The sequence below is a fragment of the Vicugna pacos genome, chromosome X, assembly GCF_048564905.1.
Source record: "Vicugna pacos chromosome X, VicPac4, whole genome shotgun sequence".
NCBI classification, from domain to species: domain Eukaryota; kingdom Metazoa; phylum Chordata; class Mammalia; order Artiodactyla; family Camelidae; genus Vicugna; species Vicugna pacos.
This window is the reverse complement of record NC_133023.1, coordinates 42,469,071-42,493,240: the sequence shown is the minus strand read 5'-3', so window position 1 is coordinate 42,493,240 and position 24,170 is coordinate 42,469,071. Positions and strand designations below refer to the sequence as shown.

General features: G+C 47.2%; 1 protein-coding gene and 1 pseudogene across 4 annotated transcripts in view; one reads left to right on the top strand and one right to left on the bottom strand.

The window, feature by feature from the left end:
• Positions 1–13,964: 13,964 nt before the first annotated feature.
• On the bottom strand, positions 13,965–14,818 carry LOC102529921 (small ribosomal subunit protein uS2-like; annotated as a pseudogene).
• A 1,511-nt stretch (positions 14,819–16,329) lies between these two features.
• Positions 16,330–24,170, top strand: part of IQSEC2 (IQ motif and Sec7 domain ArfGEF 2) — a 76,101-nt gene continuing 68,260 nt past the window's right edge. For 2 of the 4 annotated variants that reach the window (XM_072955569.1, XM_031671103.2), the window contains exon 1: positions 16,330–17,262. In XM_072955569.1, the coding sequence (XP_072811670.1) occupies positions 16,556–17,262 (707 nt within the window). In that variant the 5' untranslated portion in view covers positions 16,330–16,555. The remainder of the gene's footprint in view (positions 17,263–24,170) is intronic. The other 2 variants (XM_072955570.1, XM_072955571.1) reach the window with 1 other exon arrangement.

The following is a 24,170-nucleotide window of genomic DNA, read 5'->3' as shown; positions in this document are numbered from 1 at the left end:
ATTATGCTAAGTGAAATAAGCCATACAGAGAAAGACAAATATTGCCTGGTATCACTTACATGTGGAATCTTAAAAAAAAAAAAAAAGGTTAAACTCATAGAAACAGAGAGAATAAAAGTGGTTGCCAAGGGCTAGGGAGTGGGCGGAATGGGGAGAGTTTGGTAAAAAGGTAGAAACTTTCAGCTATGTGATGAATAAGGTCTGAGGATCTAATGTATACTGTGATAACTGAGTTTGTAATACTGCACTGTATAATTGGAATTAGCTAAGAGAGTAGAACTTAAATGTTCTAACAACAACAACAACAAAGATAACAACAACACTGCCTCTAGCCTCTGCCCTATATCTCCCCTCTGTCATGGGCAAACAGCTTGAGAACGTGGCTTGCACTCCTGTCCATACCTCCTGTACAGTTTTCTTTTTTATCTTTTTTTCCCTCTGGTCACCTCTTAATCTTTGCATTTTGCCTTCCACTCCTTCCTTCTTAACCCATTGTAATTTGCCATCCACTCCCACCACTCCATGTCCTCTGCAAGACTACCAGTGATCTTGTTGCTAAATCTAGCGGTTGGTTTTCAGATTTTGTTTTGTGAAATATTTGGCATGCTGACCATTCCTTCCATTTTGGAAGATGATTTGCCCTTCGTTTCTGTGATACCACACTTTCCTGGTTCTACTCTTTACTCAGTGAATTATTCCATTGTCCATCCAGCCACCTCAGTCATAAATCCAGGCTTCCTCTTTGATTCACTCTGTTAACTACCACATGCAAACCGTTCACTCACTAATCATGCTGGCTTTTACCTCCTAAATAGTCTCTTATTCAGAGAGTCTATCAAGGGTTCATGGACCCTGGAGGGTTTCAGAGAATCCATGAACATGCTGAATTGTAGGCAAAACTTGGTATGATTGTGTGTATTAGCATTTTTTCTAGGGAGACGGTGCAAGCCATAGCTTTCAGTACATTCTCAGATGGGTCTGTGACTCAACAAAAAGTTAAACATCATTGCTCTAACTCCATCCATGTCTCGTCATCCACCCCTCTCCCTACTCTGACCAGATGGAATCACTACGAAGAACTATTTCTCCATATAATAGTTTCTCTGCTCTTTTTTGGCCACAAATAAAGAGGGGTAATTGCTGAGGACATGGACTGAGGTTAGCAGAGCTGGATGCAATCTGCCTCAGGGGGCTCCTGTTTGCCATCATGGTCTGCTCCTTCCGCCCGCCCTTTCTAGCAACAGATCACTTATTCTTTCTCTTTTCCTCCTGTCATCTCTCCTTCTTCAATTTCTTGTCTCTTTTCCTCATTCTCTTTCTTTTCCTTTCCTCTACCTCATGCTTCATCAACACATTCATTATAGAGCAATTGGATCTTTGACCACAGAGCTTGAAGCCTCTTAAAATCAAGACTAGAGGCAGCATTCACTTTGCTCACTGGCTCTCACTTGCAGAGTCCCCAACACCCCCTCCACAGAAGAGGAAAGGAGAGTGGGGGGTGCCGAGCTTAGAGGTCCAGGGTCAACAAGTAGGGAGACCCCAGCCCCAAGTGTAGCTGTAGTGGGTTAGGAGAAATATGTGGATCAGGTCATGGAATCATAGACTTTGCAACTTTTTATTAAAACTTAAAGTTTGGAAGAAATTTTAAAAGGTTTCTAATCCAATCTTCCTCCAATCTTGTCCTTCTTGATTCCTTTCTTTTCTTCACCCTATACATCCATCAACAAGTTGGCTCTACCATAAAATGTAATCCATTTTGTTCCATTGATCTATGTGTCTATTCTTCCTTTAATACCACTGTCTTGTGTACTGTAGCTTTATGATACTGTAGCTATCTTGAAATTGGGGAGTGTGAATCCTCTGACTTTGTTCTTCTTCAGTATTGTTTTGGTTGTGCTAAGTCTTTTGCTTTTCCATATGAATTTGTCTATATCTACAAAATAGCCTGGTGGGGTTTTGACTGAAATTATGTGGAGTCTATAGATCAAGTTGGGAAGAACTGAAATTTTAACATTATTGAGTCTTCCTATCCATGAACATGGAATATCTCTCCATTTATTTAGATCTTCTTTGATTTCTTTCATTAGTGTTTTGTAGTTTTCCACATTCAGATATTGTACATATTTTGTTATATTTATACCAAAGTATTGCATTGTTTTGCAGCTATTGTAAATAGTACTGGTTTCTTAAAATTTCAAATTCTAATTTTTATTGCTGGCATCTAAGAAAGCAATTAATGTTTGTGTATTGACCTTATATTCTGTAGCCTTGCTATATATACTCTCATTAGTTCTAGAAGGTATTTTTTTTTGTAGATTGTTTGGAATTTTCCACAACTCCACAAATTTTGATAAATTGTATTTTCATTTTCTTTTTCAAACAATTTTTAAATTAAAAAAATTTTATTGAAGTATAGTCGATTTACAATGTTGTGTTAGTTTCAGGTGTATAGCAAAGTGATTCAGTTATTTATATATATATATTTCAGATTCTTTTCCATTAAGGGTTATTACAAGATACTGAATATAGTTCCCTGTGCTATACAGTAAGACCTTGTTGTTTATCTTTTTAATATATACTAGTGTGTATATGTTAATCTCATATTCCTAATTTACCCCTCCCCTCCCCTTTCCCCTTTGGTAACCACAGTTTGTTTTCTATGTTTGTGAGTCTATTTCTGGTTTGTAAATAAGCTCATTTGTATCATTTTTTTAGATTCCACATATAAGTGATATCATATGGTATTTGTTTCATTTTCATTTAACTCAAAATATTTAAAATATCCCTTGAGACTTCTTCTTTGACCCATATGCTATTTAGAAATATGTTGTTTAATTTCTGAACATTTGGGATTTTCCAAAATTTTTTCTGTTACTGATTTCTAGTTTAATTCCATTGTGGTCTGAAAGCATAGTTTATATGATTTATGTTCATTTAAATTTATTAAGATGTATTTTATGACCCAGAATACGGTCTATCTTGGTGAGCGTTCACTGCAAGCTTGAGAAGAATGTACATTCTGCTATTGTTGGAGGGAGTAGTTTATAAGTGCCAATGGGATCAAGTTGATTGATAGTGCTTTCAGGTAAAAATATATCCCAAATCTGTCCACATCTTTCTTCATCATCACTATCCTAGCCCAAGCTATTGTGGTCTCTTGCCTAGACCTCCTCACTGGTCTCATAACTAGTCTCTTAGCTGGTCTCCCTGTTTCCAGTTTTGCCCCCACTAGAATCCATTATCCACACATTAAACAGAACGATCACAGACTTGTCACTCCCAGCTCAAACTACTCTGATGGCTTGTCATTGTACCCAGAATAAACACCTTCCCATGGTTGACATGGTCCTACACAGGCTTGCTCCAGAATTTCTCTCCTACCTCCTTTAGTACCAGTCTCCCCTCTTGCTTTCTCCAGTCAGACTTCTTACTGAAATCCCTTGAATATACCAACCTCATTCCCACTCTAGGGCTTTTGTCCTTGTGTTTCCCCCTGCCTGGGATGCCATGTCTCTGGATCTTCCTGAAATAACTGCCTTCTTGTCATTCAATCTCAGCTGTCACCTCCTTGGAGAGACCTTCCCTGACTATTCTGTTTAATCTTGTAGTCTATAAATGTCAATGTGATCAAGTTGATTGATAGTGCTGTTCAGGTAAAAATATATCCCATATCTGTCCAGAGACCTTCCCTGACTAGTCTATTTAATCTTATTCCCTATCCCCGCCCAGTCACACTACCTTTGTATATTTTTTCCCATTTGTTTTCAAAGCACTTTTGATTTTTCTGAAATGATCTTGTTTCTGTATTTGTTAGTTGTTTGTGTCTGTCATCCTTTCTTTAAAATGTGAGCACCAGGAGAGCAGGGACACTCTTCACTGAATTATCAGCACCTAGAACAGAGTCTGGCACCTGAATATTTATTGAAAGACTGCACTTCTGTTTGAGCATTTCCAGTGACTTGGAGCCAACTACTTTGATCCATGAGGCAGCCAATGCCTCTCTGGATGGTTTTGTAATGCTAGAAATCTCATCTTTTTCTTAAGCTAAGTACTGCCTTCTTGACCATATAAAAGATCCAAAGAGGAAAAAAAAAACCTTATGATCATTACAAAAGATGCTAAGGAAGCCTTTGATAATATTTAATACCTGTTAGTGACACACAGAGAAGTTCTTAGCATATTAGGAATAAGAGGGAACTTCCTTGAGCTGTTAGTAAGCATCCTCCAAAATCCTACAGCAAACCTATATAATGGTTAAAACATTGAAACTTTTCCCTTTAATATAAGTAGCAAGACAAGGATACCCATTATCACCCCTTTTGTTTAGCACTGAATTGGAGATCCTGCGCAGTAAGGGAAGGGAATGAAATAACAGGAATAGAGATTTGGAAGGAAGAAACACAACTGTCATTTAAATCTACTTTCTCAGATCTCTCACTCACTGGTCCTCCTGTTTCCTGGAGGCCCACAGACCAAAGCTGTCCCTTTTTCATGACAGTCCAGGTCTTCTTCTGTCTCTGATCTTTAATCACCTTATCTAGAAAATGAAAGGTTGGGCAATGTTCTCCAAAAAGCTCCTTGAGGTTCCATCTTTCCATAATTCTTTGAGCCCATATCATCTCTCCTACAGGCTAAACCTCTCTCTTTTCCTCAACAGTTCCTAATAGTGACAGTTTTCCAAGCCCTCCTTTCCAATCAACATATTCCATTTAACATATATCTATATGGTGCTCCAAAGTAAAATAACATTGTAAATCAACTATACTTCAATAAAATGTCTATCTATCTATCTATCTATCTATCTATCTATCTATCTATCTATCTATTTATTGTGCCCAGAACTGGGGCAGAAGGTGAAGAAAAGATAGGACACAAAAAGATGGGAGTGGAGGGAGTTAGACTGACAACTGACTGTAGAAACGAAACAGCAGAGGGAATGGGTTGGGGAGGAGGTGGGAGGGAACCAGAGGACAGTAGCTGAGGGAGAAATTGCTGGGTGGAGGAGAGTTCCTTGACTCCTTTCCCTGGGATGAAAGGAGGGTCCCCTGCCTGGTTGGGGGGAACTGAGTTTGTAGCTGGCCACAAGCATTTGGTGGCTCTGTCGGTCTTTCCTTCCAGCTCTCCTACCCTTGGGCTCTGGGACCCTCCGTCCCCATAGCTGGGGTGGAGGGAGGGGTATTGACAAAAGCCAGCTCAGGATGAGAAGGGAAACTGCACCGAGCCAGATCCCTGTCCAGGAGGCAGGAGCAGCCGCCACAGTGGGAGGGAGCAGCAAGCCAACAGCTGAGTGAGACAAGGCCTGGGTTATTTTTTTTCCAGTTTGTTGGCATGTGGGTGGATTTTTCTCCTTTTTTCTTCTCTCCTGCTCTCTGCCGTTTCCACAGAGATGTGGGAGTTTGCAAATTTGTCTCAGTGGAGGGGAGAGGCAAGAGCTGATTTGGGGGGTCCTTGTCAGGGACCAGAGGAGCGGAGAAGGACACTGCATGCCTGGTGGCAAGAAAACTAGGACCCATTCCCTGATGGTATCACTGGGGCGAGGAAGGCTCTCACTCTCTCTCCTTTCCTCTTGAGGCTTCATGGATGCCTTCTCACCTCTGTTCCTTTCTTGGCTCTCAAATCCATTCCACCTGGTGATTTCAAAAGGCTCTCCCTGCTTCTTTCCTTGCTCTGCGATGCCAAATGCCCTTTCCTCAGGGCCCCGGACAAACTATAGGCACACCTGAGACTCCTCTACCCAGAGGTTGCTCTCCTCTCCAGTATGGCTGGGGATTGGGGGGATGCTGAGAAGCTTTCCTTTTTTCCCCCCAGTTATACATTTAAAGGATTAAAAAAAAATCCAGTACTTATAGCACATGTTAAGTGCCAAATGAATGTTTCAGGCTTTCAGAGGGGGAAGCTTTCTGAAAGAATGAAGGGGTGGGTAGCTTAGGGAAGGCTTCCTGGAGGGCGTGGGACTGAGACAAACTGACAAAAGTAGGTAAGAGCATGCCAGGCAGAGAGGCGAAGAGCACGGGGCTGTGGGTCTGGACACCTAGATGCTGATCCCAGTTCTGCCATTAATTTGCAATGTGATGTTGAAAAAGGACCTTACTTCCCTTCTCTCTTCTTCTCTCATCTGGAAAACAGGCTGGATCTCTAAAGCTCTACGGATTTGTGGAGCCTAAATCCTGATTTCTGGCCTTGAGGGTGATGAACCATCTGAGATAACGTGTATCCAGCGTGTGTTAGAACATCATGGGTTGGATATTCATGAGGTTAGATGGCCAACTGTCTCAGTTTGTCTGGGACTCAGAAGTTCCCTGGGAAGCAGAAATTCAGTGCTGAAACAATCTCAGGCAAACTAGGATAATTGGCCACCCTAGCCTGTGGTTGTCCACATCAACTACTTGTTATTATCATTATCACTATCACGATTATTACCACTAGAGGGCAACACTCTCTTATGCCTGGGAGTAGGTCTTCCCCCCTCCACCGCCCCCAACAAGGTACAGAACTGTCCCTTCATTCCAAGACCAAACAATCCTCTTTGTCTTTGTCCTTTAGAGGAGGACAGTGAGGAACAGTGAGATCTGTGGACCTCGAATCCCAGCAGCTTCCTTTCGGTCTTGCCAGCCTTGGGTGGTCTGATTTTACCCATTGAGCCCAAACCCAAATCAGCATTCAGATGCCTAGTCCATCCCATTATGGCAGACCTGCCCTTCTTCTCAGGGGACTGGGGACAAACAGAGATGCTAACACCTAGTTTTGGTTTGTCTGAACACAACAGGCACTCTCACAAGTCTACGCTGTTTGTCCCATGCTTTGACTTTCTGGTGGTGTACACGTTCTACAAGGCCAGCTCCATTGGTGCAAGAGCTGGTTTTTCTCCTTCCTAAAAAACTGATTTCTGTATTACCTTATAGCCCTCATCACATTGAATTGTAGCTATAATTTATCTATCTATATACCCCATTGGACTGTTGATTCAGGCATTTAACAAACATGGATTGCTTATTGCATACCTACCATGTCCTAGGCTTTTTGCCAGACTCATGGTACAGTGGCGGGGGGCAAAACAGACGGAATATTTGCCCTTGTACAGCTGACAGTCTAGCAAGGGAGGCGGGAGGGAAGCAAACAAAGAACCACACAAATCAATATGTAATTACATACTCGCGAAGTTCAAGGAAGGAGAAGGACTCACCGAGAGCATGTATCCGTGGGCTCTGCCTTATTGGAGAGTGAGAGAAGGTGCCGCTGATGAACTGACATTTGAACTGAGATCTGAAGAATGAATAGGCAGTAAGTAGGCAAAGGCAGCAGAAAAGAGCTTTCTCTGCCAAAAGAACCGCAGGTGTGCAGGGCCTGAGAGGGGAAGAACCCAGCTCCCAGGAGCTGCTTGCTCTGTGAGGGCAAAACCTGCCTCTTGTTCATCTCTTGTTAGAGCTCCAGGCCTGGCATCTAGAGATGCCAAATAAATGTCTGTACCATTGAATTGGATGAAATTGCATCATGGAAATCATCATAGGTTGGGGGTCAAAAGAGCTAACTTCTAGTTCCGGCCCTTCTGGGCAATTCAATTTCCTAACTGCTTCCTGTGCACACACCGGGTACAGGGACCTGGGGCCAGTCCAGGCTGGGGGACTGAAAGGTAAACAATATGGTGCCTACCCTTCCTCAGCGCATGGTTGGGGGACATGGCTGACAGGTAGACAGGTTCCTTCCACTCCTTGGACCTCCTTCGCTTCCATTCTAAAATGAAGGATTGGGGTTATGGAATCTGCTCTTATTTGACCTGCTCTTCCTTGAATACCAGCTAGTTAGCTGGCTGTGGGAACCAGTGGAGCTGATGCTTCCATTTCTCCCACCATATAGGCATCACAGAGGATAGGACTGAAGAAATTCAGACTTGGGTTCTTTTTCTGGACAATTCTCCCCTTTCTAGGGGTCTCAAGAGCAGGTAAGAGTTCATTGCTTTGGGTAAGAATGTTCCAGAATTTCATGAACCTTTGTTTGTTTCTTTTCTGTCTCCTCTCCCCACCTCCTTTCCCCCGCCTCCCCCTCCCCAGTCTTCTTTTCTACATCTAGAGCTGTGTTTTGCACATATCAGGGCTGGAAAGGGCCTTTAACATCATCTTATCCAGTCCCTCCATCCCATGTTTACATCCCCTATGCAACAGATCCTCTAAATAAGGTTGTCCAGCCACTATTTGAAGAAAGACCTTTCTTGATGGTGAATTGACCATCTTAACTAGGCTTCGCCTGTGAGATGTTTCTTCCCTCAGGGACACTGTCTTCCTGTAATTTTCACCCGTTGCTTCTAGCTGTGCCCTTTGGAGCTAAGCAGAATAATTTCACTACATTCCCCACCTCCTCCGACAGCCTATTGGTTGTTTGAAGCCAGGAATCATCTCTTCTTAAGCCTGCTCTCTTCTAGGCCAAGTATCAGTTGTTCCTTCGAATATTCTTCACTGGTTCAAATCCCCTTAGCATCTGTAAATACAGTTTCATTTATGTAAGGTTTATATCCCGCCTACTTTAAAGAGGGTATTAGGCGACTCATCAGTTACCACATGAAAGAAAGACAATTAGGGATTTAAAAATGTGGAAGAAAACAGCCCAGAGACCATGTAAAGGAAGCACAATTAGATGTTGCCAGGTACCTAAAATGAACTGGATTATAATTGGACTCTGAATTTGGCTCGAAGTTTTATGGCAGCTAGGACAAAATTGGAAACACATTGGGTTATGTGGTTTTCTGTTCTGACAGAGTCAAGCTTACGAATCAGCTCCAGAGAGAAAATTTTTCCTAAAACGAAACCCAGACTAGCCTATTAGGATTGCTTTTTGTGAGACTGTTCCGGACTGACAGGTACTTTCCGTATATCTTGCCCCTTCCCCCACTAGGGCGAAGGGGACTGGAAGGATAATTAATTAATTAGCCGAATGCTGTCTCAGTTTTAAGCACCGCTATCTCTTGAGGGATCCCCAGAGGAATGAGAGTCTTTCTTTTTCGTTCCTTTTTCCTTCTATGTTCCTCACAGATGGTCCCTTTCCTATGTTCTGCTTTTTACAGTCTTCAATCTTCAGACTCTTCAGAATATCAGACCCCAGGAAATAGCTCCAGTGAGGGCTTGGAGCCTAGTGGTCACACAGCAATTATGTGCAAATCATGTCTCTCTGGTCGTCAGGGTCCTCATGTGAAAAAAACAAATCCATCTCTAAGGTCATTCCAGCTTTGATATTCTGGACTGTAAATTATTTGAGGGAAAGATTAATGATTTTTAAACAATTTTTTTTTTTTAGTTTCCCATCTTGTGTCTGGCAGATAATAGTATGGGAGAAGGTCTGCTTGTAGACAGAGCTGTGAGAATCCAATAGGAAAAACCAATTTGAACAGATGCCACCTTCGAATCTGAGGAAAATATTTCATGGCTCTCATCAACATGATGAGTTCTTGTTGACTGGATGCTGGCAGCGGTGAGATGTGGTTTTCAGGGTTCTTTCCTGCTTTAGCTCTGCGTTCCTTGGCAAAGCTGGCCCTGGGGTAGGGGGAATTGGAGCAATCGCACCAGGGACTGAGGCTTCTGGGAAATGACTGGGAGGCAGCAGGCAGGAAAAGAAGTTGGTGCCACTGTCTCCACTCAAAAACAACAAAGAACTGATACAAAACTCACCTTGTAGGGTGGAACAGTCAGTACATACAATACCCACATGGAACCTCTCCCCTCCTAGTGTGTTACTCTCCTGCTCAAAAACCTTCCACGACTTTTCTTTTTTTTTTCTCTCCCCTTCTTGGTGGAAGTACTGGGGATTGAACCCAGGATCTCATGCATGCTAAGCAGACATTCTACCACTGAGCTATACCCACTCCCACTTCCACAACTTTTCATTGCCTATAACAGAAGGTCCAGATGCTCTAGTTTGGCTTTGGAGTCTTCTCCAAGCGGAATCGAGCCATGTCTTCCCGTCTTCTCCTAGCTCTTACGACACACGTGCCCGCCCGCACGCACCCACACGTGTGCTTCTCCCTCTCTCTTCAACCAGACTACGTGTGTTTCCCTAAACACAGACAGTTTTCGCGACTCTGCTCCTTTCCTTCCACTGCACGTGGCTCCCTGCAACAGGTGTTTCTCAGCCCGACCACTTCCACCTGTTGAAATCCTCAGCTCAGCTCATACACCGTCACATCCATGAAGACCTCCCAGCGCCTCAGTCCCTGTGTCTCCACTCTAGTACTCTGCGCGTTCTGTCTTATGAGTCCTGTTTGTGACTTATGGTTATAGTTCTCTACCTAGACTGGGAGCTCCCTTAGGGTACAGGCTACGTTTGATTCACTCAGAGCTCTCCATCATCCTTCCCTGCTTTGTCTCTCTCCAGAGAACCTACCACCATCTGTGTAAGTTTCCTAGGGCTGCAGTAACAAAGTACCACAAACCATGGGGCTCAAAACAATAGACATTTGGTGGGGAGGGTATAGCTCAGTGGTAGAGTATATGTTTAGCATGCATTAAGGCCTGGGTTCAATCCCCAGTATCTCCATTAAAAATAAATAAATAAGGAAACCTAATTACTTCCCCCTCCAAAAAAAGCAAAACAAAAAATTAGGGAAAAAACAGACATTTATTCTCTTATAGTTCTGGGCGCTAGAAGCCTGAAATCAAGGTGTCAGCAGGGCCATGCTCTATCTGAATGTGGTAGGTTACCCTTTCCTAACTTCCAGTGGTTGCCAGCATGGAGACTCCAGTCTCTGCCTCCTTAGCTTGGAGACTTTAATTTCTGCCTCCATCTTCACATGGTGTTCTGTCTCTCTCTCTCTCTCTATGTCCAAATTTCCCTTTTCTTTTAAGGACACCAGTCACTAGATGAGGACCCATGCCAATAGAGTATTTCACCTTAACTTGATTACATCTATGAAGACCCGTATTTCCGAATAAGGTCACATTCACGGGGTGAACATCAAGGTTTGGGGAATACTATTCAACCCAGTACACCATCCAACATGTTGTATATAGTCTATTTGGTTCTTTTTTAACTTATTTTTTAAAATTTTGGGGGAGGAGGTAATTATTTATTTACTTATTTATTTATCTTTTTTTAAAGGAGGAGATTGAACCCAGGACCTTGTGCATACTAGGCATGCACTCTACCACTGAGCTGTACCCTCCCTCTAGTCTATTTGTTTATTGTCTCTCTCCAACTAGAATGTCAGCTCTAGGAGGTTAGTAACTATTTTGTCCATTGCTATATCCTCAGTGTTGAGAATACTGCTTGATACATAGTAGACAGTCAACATTTTGTATTTGCAGCCACATGGATGGACCTGGAGAATGTCATTCTAAGTGAAGTAAGCCAGAAAGAGAAATAAAAATACCATATGATATCACTTATATGTGGAATTAAAAAAAAAGACAAACGAATTTATTTACAAAACAGAAACAGACTCACAGACATAGAAAATAAACCTACAGTTATCGGGAGGGGAAGGGGTTGGGAAGGGATAAATTAGGAGTTTGAGATTTGCAGATACTAATTAATATATAAAAAATAGATAAACAACAAGTTTAAATTGAATAGCACAGGGAACTATATTCAATATCTTATAGTAACTTATGGTGAAGGAGATTATGAAAATGAATATATGTGTGTTCCTATATGACTGAAGTTATTGTGTTGTATACCAGAAATTGACATAATATTGTAAGCTGACTATACTTCAATAAAAATACATATTAAAAAAATGTTGTGACTGAAACTTTGTATCCATCTGCCCCCTACCCTGCAGGGAATCTAAATGAGAGAAGCAGGGATGTGGATGGGAATGCAGCTATTGCCTAGAACATAATAAATGCTCTGTAAATGTTTTGCTGGATGAACAGAAGTATTTGATTGATGTATTAATTTAATACTTAATTTGTACAAGGTATTGAGGAAAGATGCAAAGAAATGAGAAGGAAACATCTGAGCATCCTGGCTATGCCTCTGGGTAACACTGAGCAAGTCATTCAACCTCTGGGTTTCACTTTCCTCATCCGTAAGATGGAGGTAATAACATTACCTACATCACAGGATTGTCATAAATATCTTCATGCATGGAAAGTGCTTGGCATGTGCCTGGTACATGGTAATAAGCACCAGAGATGTGTTATTATTGCCGCAGTTGCTGTTACATGGTAGACTCTTCAAGGTGTTTTTTTAAATCAGCTTTGTCGAGATAAAATTCACATGCCAGAAAATTCTCCCTTTTAAAATGTACAATTCAGTGGTTTTTAATTAACAGGCTTGTGCAACCATCACCACCATCTAATTTTAGAAAAATTTCATTCTCCCTCCCCCCAAATTCCATAGCAGTCACTCCTCTTTCCCCGACCAACCCATGCCCTCGCCCCGACAACCACTACTCTACTTGGTGTCTCTATGGATTTGCCTATTCTGAAATTTTATATAAATGGAATCATGCAATATGTGGACTTTGTGTCTCTTTTAGCATAATTTAGCATAATGTTTCCAAGGTTCATCCATGTTTTAGCATGTATCAGTATTTCATTCCTTCTTTTAATTGAGGTATAGTTGGTTTACAATCTTACATAAGTTTCAGGTGTACAACATAGTGATTCACAATTTTAAAGGTTATACTTCATTTAGAGTTATTATAAAAATTGGCTATATTTCCCTGTGCTGTACAATATGTCCTTGTAGCTTATTTATTTTATACATAGTAGTCTGTACCTCTCAATCCCCTACAGATATCTTGCCCCTCCCCCTTCCATCTCCCCACTAGTAACCACTAGTTTGTTCTCAATATCTGTGAGTCCATTTCTTTGTTGTTATATTCACTATTTTACTTTTTAGAATCCATATATAAGTTATATCATACAGTATTTATCTTTCTCTGACTTATTTCACTAAGCATAATACCCTCAAAGTTCATCCATGTTGTTGCAAATGGTAAAATCCCATTCTTCTTTGTGGCTGCATATATGAATACCACATCTTCTTAATCCATTCATCTGTTGATGGACACTTAGGTTATTTCCATATCTTGGCTATCATAAACAATACTGCTAGGAACATTGGGGTGCATATATCTTTTCAAATGAATGTCTTCATTTTTTTCAGATTTATATTTAGGAGTGGAATTGCTGGATCATGTGGTAGTTCCATTTTTAGTTTTTTGAGGAAACTCCATACTGTTTTCCACAGTGTCTGCACCAATTTACATTTCCACCAACAGTGTACAAAGGTTCCCTTTTCTCTACAGCATTTGTTATTTGTAGAGTTTCTGATGATAGCCATTCTCACAGGTGTGAGGTGATATCTCATTGTGGTTTTGATTTGTATTTCCCTGATGATTAGCAATGTTGTGCATCTTTTCATGTGCCTGTTGCCCATCTGTATGTCTTACTTGGAAAAATGTCTATTCAGGTCTCTTCTGCCTATTTTTAAACCAGGTTGGTTTTTGTTTTTTTTTTTTTGATATTGAGTTGGATGAGCTATTTATATATTTTGGAACTTTATTCCTGTTTATAGCTGAATAATATTCCATTGTGTGGATATACCACATTTTGTTTACCCATTCATCCACAGATGAACCTTTGGCTTCCACTTTTTGGCTATTGGGAGTAATGCTGCTATGAGCATTCATGTAAAAGTTTTTGTGTGGACCTACATTTTCATTTCTCTTGGATGTATTTCTAGGAGTGGAATTCCTGGGTCACATGGTAACCCTATGTTTAACATTTTGAGAAACTTGCAAACTGTTTTCCAAAGCAACTGCACCATTTTACATTCCCGCCAGCAATGATTGAGGGTTCCAATTTCTCCACATGCTTGCCTTACTTCTCTTTGTCTATCCTTTTTATTTTAGCTGCCGTAGTGGGTATGACGTGGTATCTGTGTGTGTGTGTTTTAAGAAACTGATGTTTATTTTTCAACAACTTTATTCGCATTTTCTGTTTAAGAGCCTGTGGAAGAACAGCTTAAGACTACCCAGTGGTCATTCCTACGTGTTCAGTGGCCTGAGCAGTGACAGCAGTCTTCAGTGGTGGGCTGGGCACTCCATTCTTCAGGAGGAACTGCTGGATAGGCACAGAGGGCACCTACATGCTTTCAGACCAGCCTGCAATCTTGGGTTGAGTAGCAGTAAACTCAGGAGCTGGAGCAGTCCATTCACCCTAAAATTCCCCTTTGGTCACAGCCCTTCCAGCAGTGACCAGTTTATCTTTTTTGATCTCTTAAGGATCTCTGTAGAAGCACAGATCAGGCATGACCGCCCATGAGTGCTCATGAGAGATGCATGAGCAGAACTTCCTGGGCCAGCACCCACCACCTCAGACCCACTGAGTGGGCTCCCTTGTTGTTGAATGGGGTAGCAAGGTCCACATGACACAGAGGAGAAATCCGTGTTACACAGAGCAACGGAAGGCAGGTTAACATAAGATGCCTCTGTGAGAGGCTGCTGGTCATCTGTGGGATCAGCGACCACTGGAAGTTGTGGCTCTCTGAAGGCTGCCTGGATCTGGTAAACAAAGATTCCAGGAGTGAAGTGGCCAGCAAGAGGAGTGGCCCTGGTGGCAGCAGCAAACTTCTGCACAGCTTGATGGCCAGTATTCCTGGAGGATATGACACTGACATCAGCTGGGTTTTCAATGGCACCAGTCACCAGCAGAAGCTTCTCCCAAGTCCTCTTCAGATTTATGATGTAGATGCCCACTTTCCTTTCACAGACACACAGTTCCATTTGGAAGTCAAGGCTGGTGCCACCTAAGTGGGTTCCTGCTGCAAGGAATTTAAGGACATCTTCGTCCTTCATGTGCAGGACATCATGGGCTCTGGACATTGTGAAAGTTTCCCTTTAAGTTATGACAGAGAGCTCATTGTGGTTTTGATCTGCATTTCCCTGATGGATAGTGATGCTGAGCATCTTTTCATGTGCATACCGGTCATTTGTACATCTTTGTGGAAATATCCATTCAAATCCTTTGCCTATTAAAAAAATGAGTTATCTTTTTCTTGCAAAGTTGTAAGAGTTCTTTACATAGTCTGGATACAAAGCCCTTATCAGATGTATCATTTGCAAATATTTTCTTCAATTCTTTGGGTTGTCTTTCCTGTGCCAATGTTTTTGCATGCTTTCCCCCAAGACCACTCCTGTGAGGCAGATGTTATTGATAGGGAAATGAAAGTTCAGAGAGAAGAGAGAATTGAAATCCAGTTCTGTCTGACTGTTAACGTCATGCATTCTCCTCTACCCCAATTTGCTCACAAAGACGTGTTCCTGGCTTTAAGGAGCTTGGTCTGGCTGAGGACATGAAACAATAACAAAAACGAATATACTATAAAGGAGAGTTCCACTTGTCCCACAAGTGTCACAAGAGAAGTGTAGAGGAAGTGAGCACTTCTGGCTGGGGAAGTCAGGGCAGCTTCAGTAAGGTGGCATTTAAGTCTTGAAGAATGGGTACAGTCTCATTGGATGGAGGTGATGGAGTAAATGGAGGTGAGCATTTGCAAAGGAGAGTGGAAGATGAGGACTGAAAGAATGAAAGGAACTTTGATCCTAAGACTGGCTGCGATGGGGAGTCACAGGGCTTGTTAGGATGGGAGATCCTGGGACTGCCTTGGCTGGAGGACCCAAGGATCTGGCTAACCTGGAGGATCCTGGGGTTGGCTGGCATAGGGGCTATGGGACACAGGCTTGGATGGAGAGTTTGGGGGCCAGCTCGAGTAGGGGATGCCAGTAAATTTGGGGGGGAGGTTCCAGGGGCTGCCTGGGATGGGGGAGCTGCAGACTGGCTAGGCTGGAGGGACAGGGGGCTGGCTAGGATGAGAGATCCGGGGACTGCCTGTGATGTGGACTAGAGAGAGAGAGATCACCTGAGATAGGACGTCCAGGGGTTGAATGGGATGGGGAATCTGACACTTGGGATTGGCAGACTCAGGGGATGGGAAGTTCGTGGGATGACTGGACCTGGGGGGCTGCCTGGGATTGGGGGAGTGTTCCTGGGATGTCTTAGATGAGGATCTTGGGCCTGGTAGACCCAAGGGACATTGGAATGGACTGGGATGGAGGGCTTCATTAGGCTGCGTTAAGTGAGGACCCCGGTACCGGTAGAACGGAGAGATCTCCGGCAGCCTGCGACGGTGCTGGCCCTGGCCTGGCCGCGGTGCCTTGGGGCGGGTCCGGCTTCGGGAGCGGGCGGCGGCGGCAGGTGGGACGCGCGGGGGCGGGCCGGGCGCGCGGGGTGGGGGCAGGGGCGGGGGGCGGGCCGGCGGCCGGGGCGGTCCCGCGCGGCCGCGCTGCGCAGTGACTCCGCAGCGGGCGGAGCGCCGTGGGCCGCGTCCGCGGGAGCCGTGGCGGTGGCGGCGGCAGCGGCAGCGGCAGCCTCAGCTCCTGCTCCCCGTACCGCCGGCCCCAGCGCTGTCTCCCGGGCCCCCCCGGGCCCCCGGGCCCTCGAGCCCGGTGCGCGCCCTCGCGTCCCGCCGGCCCCCTCCCCCGGCTGGGCCCGGGGGAGGGTGGCGCCGTGAGCGAGCGGGGACCGGGCTCTCTTGCCCCTTCCCCTGCCCCTGGGCCGCCAGGATGGAGGCGGGGTCGGGTCCCCCGGGCGGCCCGGGATCCGAGAGCCCCAACAGAGCGGTGGAGTACCTGCTGGAGCTGAACAACATCATCGAGAGCCAGCAGCAGCTGCTGGAGACCCAGCGGCGGCGCATCGAAGAGCTGGAGGGCCAGCTGGACCAGCTCACCCAGGAGAACCGCGACCTGAGGGAGGAGAGCCAGCTGCACCGCGGGGAGCTGCACCGGGACCCCCACGGCGCGCGGGATAGCCCGAGCCGCGAGAGCCAGTACCAGAACCTGCGCGAGACCCAGTTCCACCACCGTGAGCTGCGGGAGAGCCAGTTCCACCAGGCGGCCCGGGACGTGGGCTACGGGAACCGGGACGGCGCCTACCAGAACCGGGAGGCTGTGTATCGGGACAAGGAGCGGGACGCCTCCTACCCACTCCAGGACACTGCCGGTTACTCTGCCCGCGAGCGCGACGTGGCCCAGTGCCACCTGCACCACGAGAACCCGGCCCTGGGTCGTGAGCGTGGCGGGCGGGAGTCCGGGCCAGCGCACCCGGGCCGCGAGAAGGAAGCCGGCTATTCGGCGGCGGTGGGCGTGGGGCCCCGGCCACCGCGGGAGCGGGGCCAGCTGAGCCGTGGCGCATCCAGGAGCTCCAGCCCCGGGGCCGGCGGCGGCCACAGCACCAGTACCAGCACCAGTCCGGCCACAACCCTGCAGAGAAAGTAAGAAACGCGTGTTTGTCTCTCCCAGCCCTTCCCTGCTAGTTCCTTCTCCAACTTGTATGGCTGGTAAAGTAAGAAGCCGGTGCCTGATTCCATGTCCTCCTCTCCCATCCCAACCTGTCAGGAGAAGCCGAGTCCCCCTCATGCAGCCGACACCCCTTCTCTAGCTACCCCAGAGTGGGTTGGCCGGAGGAGTGCAGGCGTGCAGGCGTCTCTTCTTTCTCAAAACCGTAGCCAGTGAGGGCCTGGAACAGTCATCACCCCCTCCACTCTTTACCCCCTCGCTGTATCTTTGCCAGAGGATGACTTCTCATTTATTTATTTATTTTGGATGTGTTGGTTGGGATTTTTATTGTCTGCGGTGGTGTCAGCTTAGAGCCCCAAGGGAAAGAAAGCCCCCCTCCTTCCTACACCCCCCCCCCCGCCGCCGCCACCGGTCTCCTCTGCAGGTCCTGAGTGCAGGCCTGATCTTATCTCCTCTGGCGGCCTCAGTTCCATCCTTTCCCAGAGAGGCAGGTGGGAACCAGAATGGCTGCTGGAGGCTGAGACATCCCTCTGAGGGGAACTGCAGCACATCCTGGCCAGGGGAGCAAAGATGGAGGCCTGGCCCTTGGCTAGTTCCTCAAAGACCACCCCCTCTCCACCCTCCAGAAAAACACCACCCAATTAAAGAGCGTACCAGGAAGGGAAGTCTACAGATCTTCCCTCTTGTTGGATCAGTGCCAGTTTCTGTGCTGGGGTCTGTGTGTCTGCCTATTTGGGACAGCTTGGCAATCTCTCTTGGGTTGGTGGGGCATGGGCTGGGTCCACTTTTTCTGTGCAGATACCATGGTGAGCTGGTCAGGATAAATGTCAGGCTGAAAGAGTCAAGGGCACGCAGGCTCACAGGGCTGCCCTAAAGGCTCCCGGATTTCTTTTCTGCTGTATTGGAAAGAATACTGAAGTGGGAGTTAGGAAACCCAGGTTCCCCTTCCAGCTCTGCTGCAAATTGGCTTTGTGACCTTGACTGAATCCCTTCCTCTCTCAGACCATCAGTTTCCCCGTATCTTTTTAAAAGGCAAGGTCTGCCTTGACTGCTCTTGGAAGGCCCCTCCAGCTTAGATTTGATGGTTCTGTGATTGATCCAGCCACACTACAGAGCAAGTCTGAAGTCCTCTAGCGAATGGACAGCTTTCCCCCTCCTCTCACTGCTCAGCTGGTCCTACCATGTGCCACAACCAGTGGAGTGTCTCTTGGAGGCTGGGCTGGGGGTGGGGAAGCCTTCTGCCTCAGGAAATCTGCCGGGAGACAGCTCTCTGCAACTCCCCCGTGGTGAGGCAGCAGGCTGGGGTGCTGGGTTGAGATGGCTGGGCCCCAGGAGCAGCAGCTGCAGCTCAAGGGCTCGGCTGGGCTCCACTGCAGTGCACCCTCAGCTGAGGTTTGGTATGGGCTGCCCCAGAGGGAGCTGGGCTCTTCTGCCCAGGTGGGGCTGCTGGGAGCACATTCCTGGAGGACTGACTGTGCAGCTTGGGGTCCCCCGCTGGAGGGAGGGTCCAGATCACCCAAGAAAGGCCCTCTCAGGAGAGGGCCAGGGTTGGGTGGGGGGCAGAGGGAGACTGGGATGGGCATGGTGGTCCTGGAACCTGGCTGCCAAAGACTTTTCTACAGTGGTCAAGCCAGTGACAGAGGAAGCAGCCTCATTATATGTGGCTCCAGGGAGCAGAACCAGGAGCAATGGGGAAAATTTGGGATAAATTAGGAAGAAATTTCCAACCTGGCTGTCTGGTGATGGATGCAGTGAGCTGCCTCAAGGGGGTTAGGGAGGGCTGGAGAAAGCATGATAGTTCCTGAATTAGCATAAAGCCTAATGAAATGGCCCAGGTCTCCCCTGAGTTCAGGATTTCATTCCCCTCAGATTCTCCATCCTACAGACGTGGATCTGAATCTCTTGGCTGCCTAGAGATTGGCTGCTCTTGAGCTCTGTGCTTCTGCCATCCAGGCAGGCCTGCCTCTCAATCCTTCCTGCTTTTTGTACAACCTCCAGGCTGTTTATTGGATTTTCTTGCTTCCCAGTTCCTACTGGATTTATAAGGGGATTTAGATAGTCCTTGGAGTTTCTCCTGGCCATATATTAAATATTTGCACATCCATTATTACTTCTTTTGGTCCTCACATCAGGCCCTGTGCAGTGAGCACCAGCAACTCCATTTTAGAGATGGGGAAACTGAGGCTCCAAAAAAAAGGAATGGACCTTGCTCAAGGTTATCCTGCCAGTTCGTAATGGAGCTGGGACTAGGACCCAAGTCCACCTGTCTTCCAGGCCTGTTATTTCTCCACTCAAGCTTTCCAGCCCCCAGGGAGTCTCTCAGCCTCAGGACCTGGCCAGGTCACAAACTGGGAGAGGCCAGGATCACCTTTGGTATCTAGAGGATTTGAGCAGGAGAAGAGGGCTTAGGAGGGAGGGAGTGATGAGACGGGGAGCTGACGGTGGGGAGGGCAGAAGGCCTTGTCTCCCTCCTTTCCACTCTCCTCTCCCTCTCTCTCGGCCAGGCATCAGGAGGGCCTGTTGATGCAATAGCCATTGTTGTCACCACAGCTGCTCCAAGCGACTCCCCTGCCAGGCCTGTTCTGGGCTGTAAGGAGTGGGTGAGGAGGCTGCCTCTGGAAGCCAGGGCAGGCAGGGTGGGAGTTGAGCAGCAGAGGCTGCAGCATTATTGGGGGAGGATAGGAAGAGCTGGTAGAGGCTGGGCGCTCCTGGTCCCCAGGCTCCCTCTGCTGGAGGAAGAGGGGAGAGAGGGGCCGGGGCCCAGCTACTGCTTGTTGAGGGGCCCCTTTGCCCAAGGACTGATTCAGTCCTCCTGGCGACCCTGTGCGTCACCACAATCCCCATTTTACAGCCAAAGAAACCGAGGGCTCGGAGGAGTGAGGCAACACACCAGAGGTCACGCTACCCGTGAGACAGACTCCCAAGCCTGTGAACTTTCCCTCTACCGCAGTTGATAGCAGCTGTCATGTCCACCCCCAGCCCTGTCATCCCCCCAGGATTCCCACATCCTCCCGCACTGTCTCTTCTGGACAGGTTCCCGGATGCCAGTATGCCTTCTGCTGTGCTCTGGGTGTGGTCTTTCTAGTGCAGCATAGAGCGCGATGGGCCGACCTCCTTCTGGCCGCTGGGCCTCTGTATGTGAGGTCTTTGCTTGCTTGCTTGCTTGTTAGCAGCGGCTGTGCTCAGGTCTTTTTCCCTGGAATTGTCGCCTCCCTCCCCAACCCGCTCCCTCCAGATGATTAGAGAAGAGCTCGGTTTTTCGTTGTTGATCTTGGCCTGGCCCCCCTTGCAGTTCTGGCGCCTGGAATGATTTACAGGCATGCTGGGGGCCACTGCTGAGTCGCTCCACGCTGAAGAGAGCTGCATTTCCCACGCTTTCTGCCTGGGCCCAGCTCCGGCTCTGCCGTAGGCGGTGGTGGGCTGAAGCTGGTTTGGTGGTAACTCTCCATCCTCTGCCCCCACTGCCCCCCCCCCGGCCCACCCAGCAAGCTGGCTGACACTGGGGGACAGCAACCAGAGGGGCCAGCTGGGTGTTCTCAACAAACAGAGCAATGCGTGGTCTCCAGCAGGGCTGCTGGGCTAGCTCCTCTGATATGCGATGTGGTGTGCGGTGGGGTTGTTAGTGGGCTCCGCAGCGACTGAGGGCACTGGGGGGAAGGGAGGAGGGGGAGGGAGCCCAGGTAGGGGCGCTGGGGAAGTCTGTCCCCTTTAGGGTCTTGAGCACTTTTCTGGGGTGGCAGCGGGGAGGGTTCTCCTTCTTCCCAGGAGGGAATACCATTTCTGTTCCCCCCAAGTGTGTCGGGAGCATTATACTCGTGTGGGAGGCAATGATCGAATTGAATGAGAATTAGAGGAGTCTTGCTTCTCTGTCTAGATCTGGGGCGAGAATGGGGCTGTTGTCATCCACAAACATTTCTTGGCTGCGTGCACAGAGCAGGAGGGGCCACCAGTCTGAGCCAACACCACGCTCTCTCTCTGCGCTTGAGAGCCCCCCACCTCCTCCCCTGGCCAGAGCCCCAGCGGGCCAGGCCTGAGCCAGTGAGGGGGGGGCGGTTCTCAGCGTGGACCAGGCCACTGGTTGAGGATCTGGATGGGGGTTTAAAGGGAGTGGATATCTCCTGGTGTCCGATGGAGAGGGAGGTAGGCAGAAGACTGCACCCAGGATTGCTGTCTGCTACTCTTTCATCTGTCCTGCCTCTGCCTTCTGTGGCCTCTGAATTTGCTAGGAGAATCGGAAAGGCCTGGAGCGCGAAGGAGTGGCCACACACGTGCTGAGCCTCAGCCTTCTGTGTGCCAGGCACCATCCTATGTGGCTTTATGTAACAATCGCCAACATTTTTTTTATTGCATTTACTGTGTGCCAAGCACAATTAGTTCTAAGTGCTTTCCATGGATTAATTCATTCACTCTCCACATGAATCCTGTGATACAGATATTAAGTCCATTTTACAGATGAGGAAGCTGAGGCCCAGAAAGGTTGGAGAACTTACCCAAGGTCACTCAGTGAATAAGTAGCATAACTGAGAAGGAACAGGAAGGAGCCCGGGTGGCCAGGCTCCAGAGTCCGTCCGCAGCTTTCTCACCCACGACCCGGTACTGCCTCTTATTTGTACAAGAGTCCTTGCCAGGTGGGTGTCCATATTATCCTCATTTTTTGGACAAGGAAATAAGGATCAGAAAGGTGTGGTGACCTGGTTGTGGTTACACAGCTGCATGGGGCTCAGAACTATCTGGCTCCTGAGCCTATGGTCCACCATTGCAGGCAGGTGGGGTGAGAAGATAAAGATACTCTGGGTGTGGCTCCGGGCTTCCCCCAGCAGAGCTCCTGGGACCACTGCTCAGTCAGGCTCCCTCTCCTGATCGCCTCCTGGATTTTGACCATAGTCCCCTAATTGATGCTCTCCTGCTCTGGTTCCTCCAGTCCCCTGATGAGGCGCAGTCAGGCCAAGCTTTCTGTGGGGCTCCAGTGGCTTCCCTCTGTCTCGGCCTGCAAGAGAAGGCTCAGGCTACTCTGCTGGCCACACATGGGCCTCTTGGAATGTCACCTTTCTCCTCTCATCTTGATCCAGTCTCCCTCACACAGTCCGAGTTCCTGCCAGATCAGCCTGTGTGCCCCGTTGTCAGCCCACTCAGCCTCCTGAGAGCCTCTGGGTCTTTGCTCATGCTGTGCCCTTCTCCTGGGCTGCTCCATCCAGTGCCCAGGCTGAGCTCCACTGTGGTCACCTCTCTTGTGTTTGTGTGCTGGTCTATCCCTGACCCTTGAAATGAGCACTTTGGCCCTTTTTATACCTTTGTTTGTTTACATCTCATGTCCTCTCTCATAGGTTGAGGGCTCCTTCGAATTGAGAGTTCATGGGCATATATCAAGTGCATGTGGTGTCAGTCCCTGTGCTAGGGGCCATGGGCATGAGTGAAGGAAGGAGCTCGAAGCTTGGAAACACACAGCACAGCACATAGTAGCTGCTCAATAAATATCGAGTAGTCAGATTAAGTCCTGGTGCACTAAGGGCCCGGGGTGCCTAAGGTCTTCTTCCTTCCAGGATGCCTGTGGCGAGAGATGACCCAACTCCAGAATTCTCTTGGCTTCTATATGGCTTTTTCCTCATGCTCCCTGGAGCTGTTTGGCTTCTGCTCTCTATGTTCCTCCCACTCACAAGGCTCCCAGTTTATAGGGATGTCAGGGTAGCAGAGTCAGACAAGACTTTAGAGACATTTAGTTCAAGCTGATCCTCGTTAACCTGTCCCTCTTGTGCCAGGGCCATGTCATACCATGGTCTTCCCCCTCAATGCAAGAGCTTCTGTTCTGAACCTGTGTTCTATCTGTGCCATCCAGTGGGAAGTTACTTATTTACCCGTCAAATCTTGATTGGGTTCTGATCCTGGGCTGGGCACGGTGTCTCGGAATCAGGTAAGTCGTTTAGGGCAAGACCGTTTGCTAGTTATTCTCACTTCCTTGTGATGTTGGGTCTCTCTCCAAGCATCCACGTTGAAAGCACTGACACAAGGACGCCTGTTCTCCAGTACTTAGGTGCTGAAGCTCTCTGGGCCCTTCGCATTTGGAGAGAGCGTGGTGCCTAGAATGAGGATATGGTGTAACGCTAGGCAAGTCACTTAACTTTCAGAGCTTCACTTGTCTCAAGTAGTAAAGAGGGACAGAACTGTTTTTTCTGATATGTACGGTTCCTATTGGCCATCCCCCCCTCCCAAAAAAATGTACCAGAAAGTTTCCTGGCTGCCTAGCACACCCATCAAGGTCCTGATAAGCGTGGAAAGCTAAGGGATTAAGGATGGAAAATAATATGTGAGTCTGCCCTGCCCTCTAGAGGTGGAGCGTAGCAAACAAAACAACCCAGCCAAGATCGTCGCATCGCATTTCAAAACAAAGATGACAAGCCAGGGCAACATGACAGATCAGGTTGATTCCTCTAATGTTTTAGAAGGAAATTGATCATAGTTGTCACCTGATATGTACCACTTCACTAATATCAAACGCGTTTCTTTGTAGCTACGGATTTTTATACCTTTTTAAATTCTTGGAAAAATAAGATTGCATATCAGGGCCTTGTGATTCCTGCTGGATTCCAGGATGCAGTATACTGCATTCACCTGAATAAAACCAGTATTTTCCTCTATAGAACCGCTTTAGAATTATTCTCATTATATCTGTGATTAAAAGGTATCTAATTTCTTTCTTCCCCAAATTTCATTATACAACTGGGAGGCATCTCACACAATGTCCACCTGATATGCTAGACAATTCATAAATAACTCGTCTTATGAGAACTAAATAAGAAGACAAAAACTTGTATGATATTGTACATCAATTATACTTCAATAAAAATAAATAGAACATTGGAAAAATGACATATATGAAGTGTTCAAC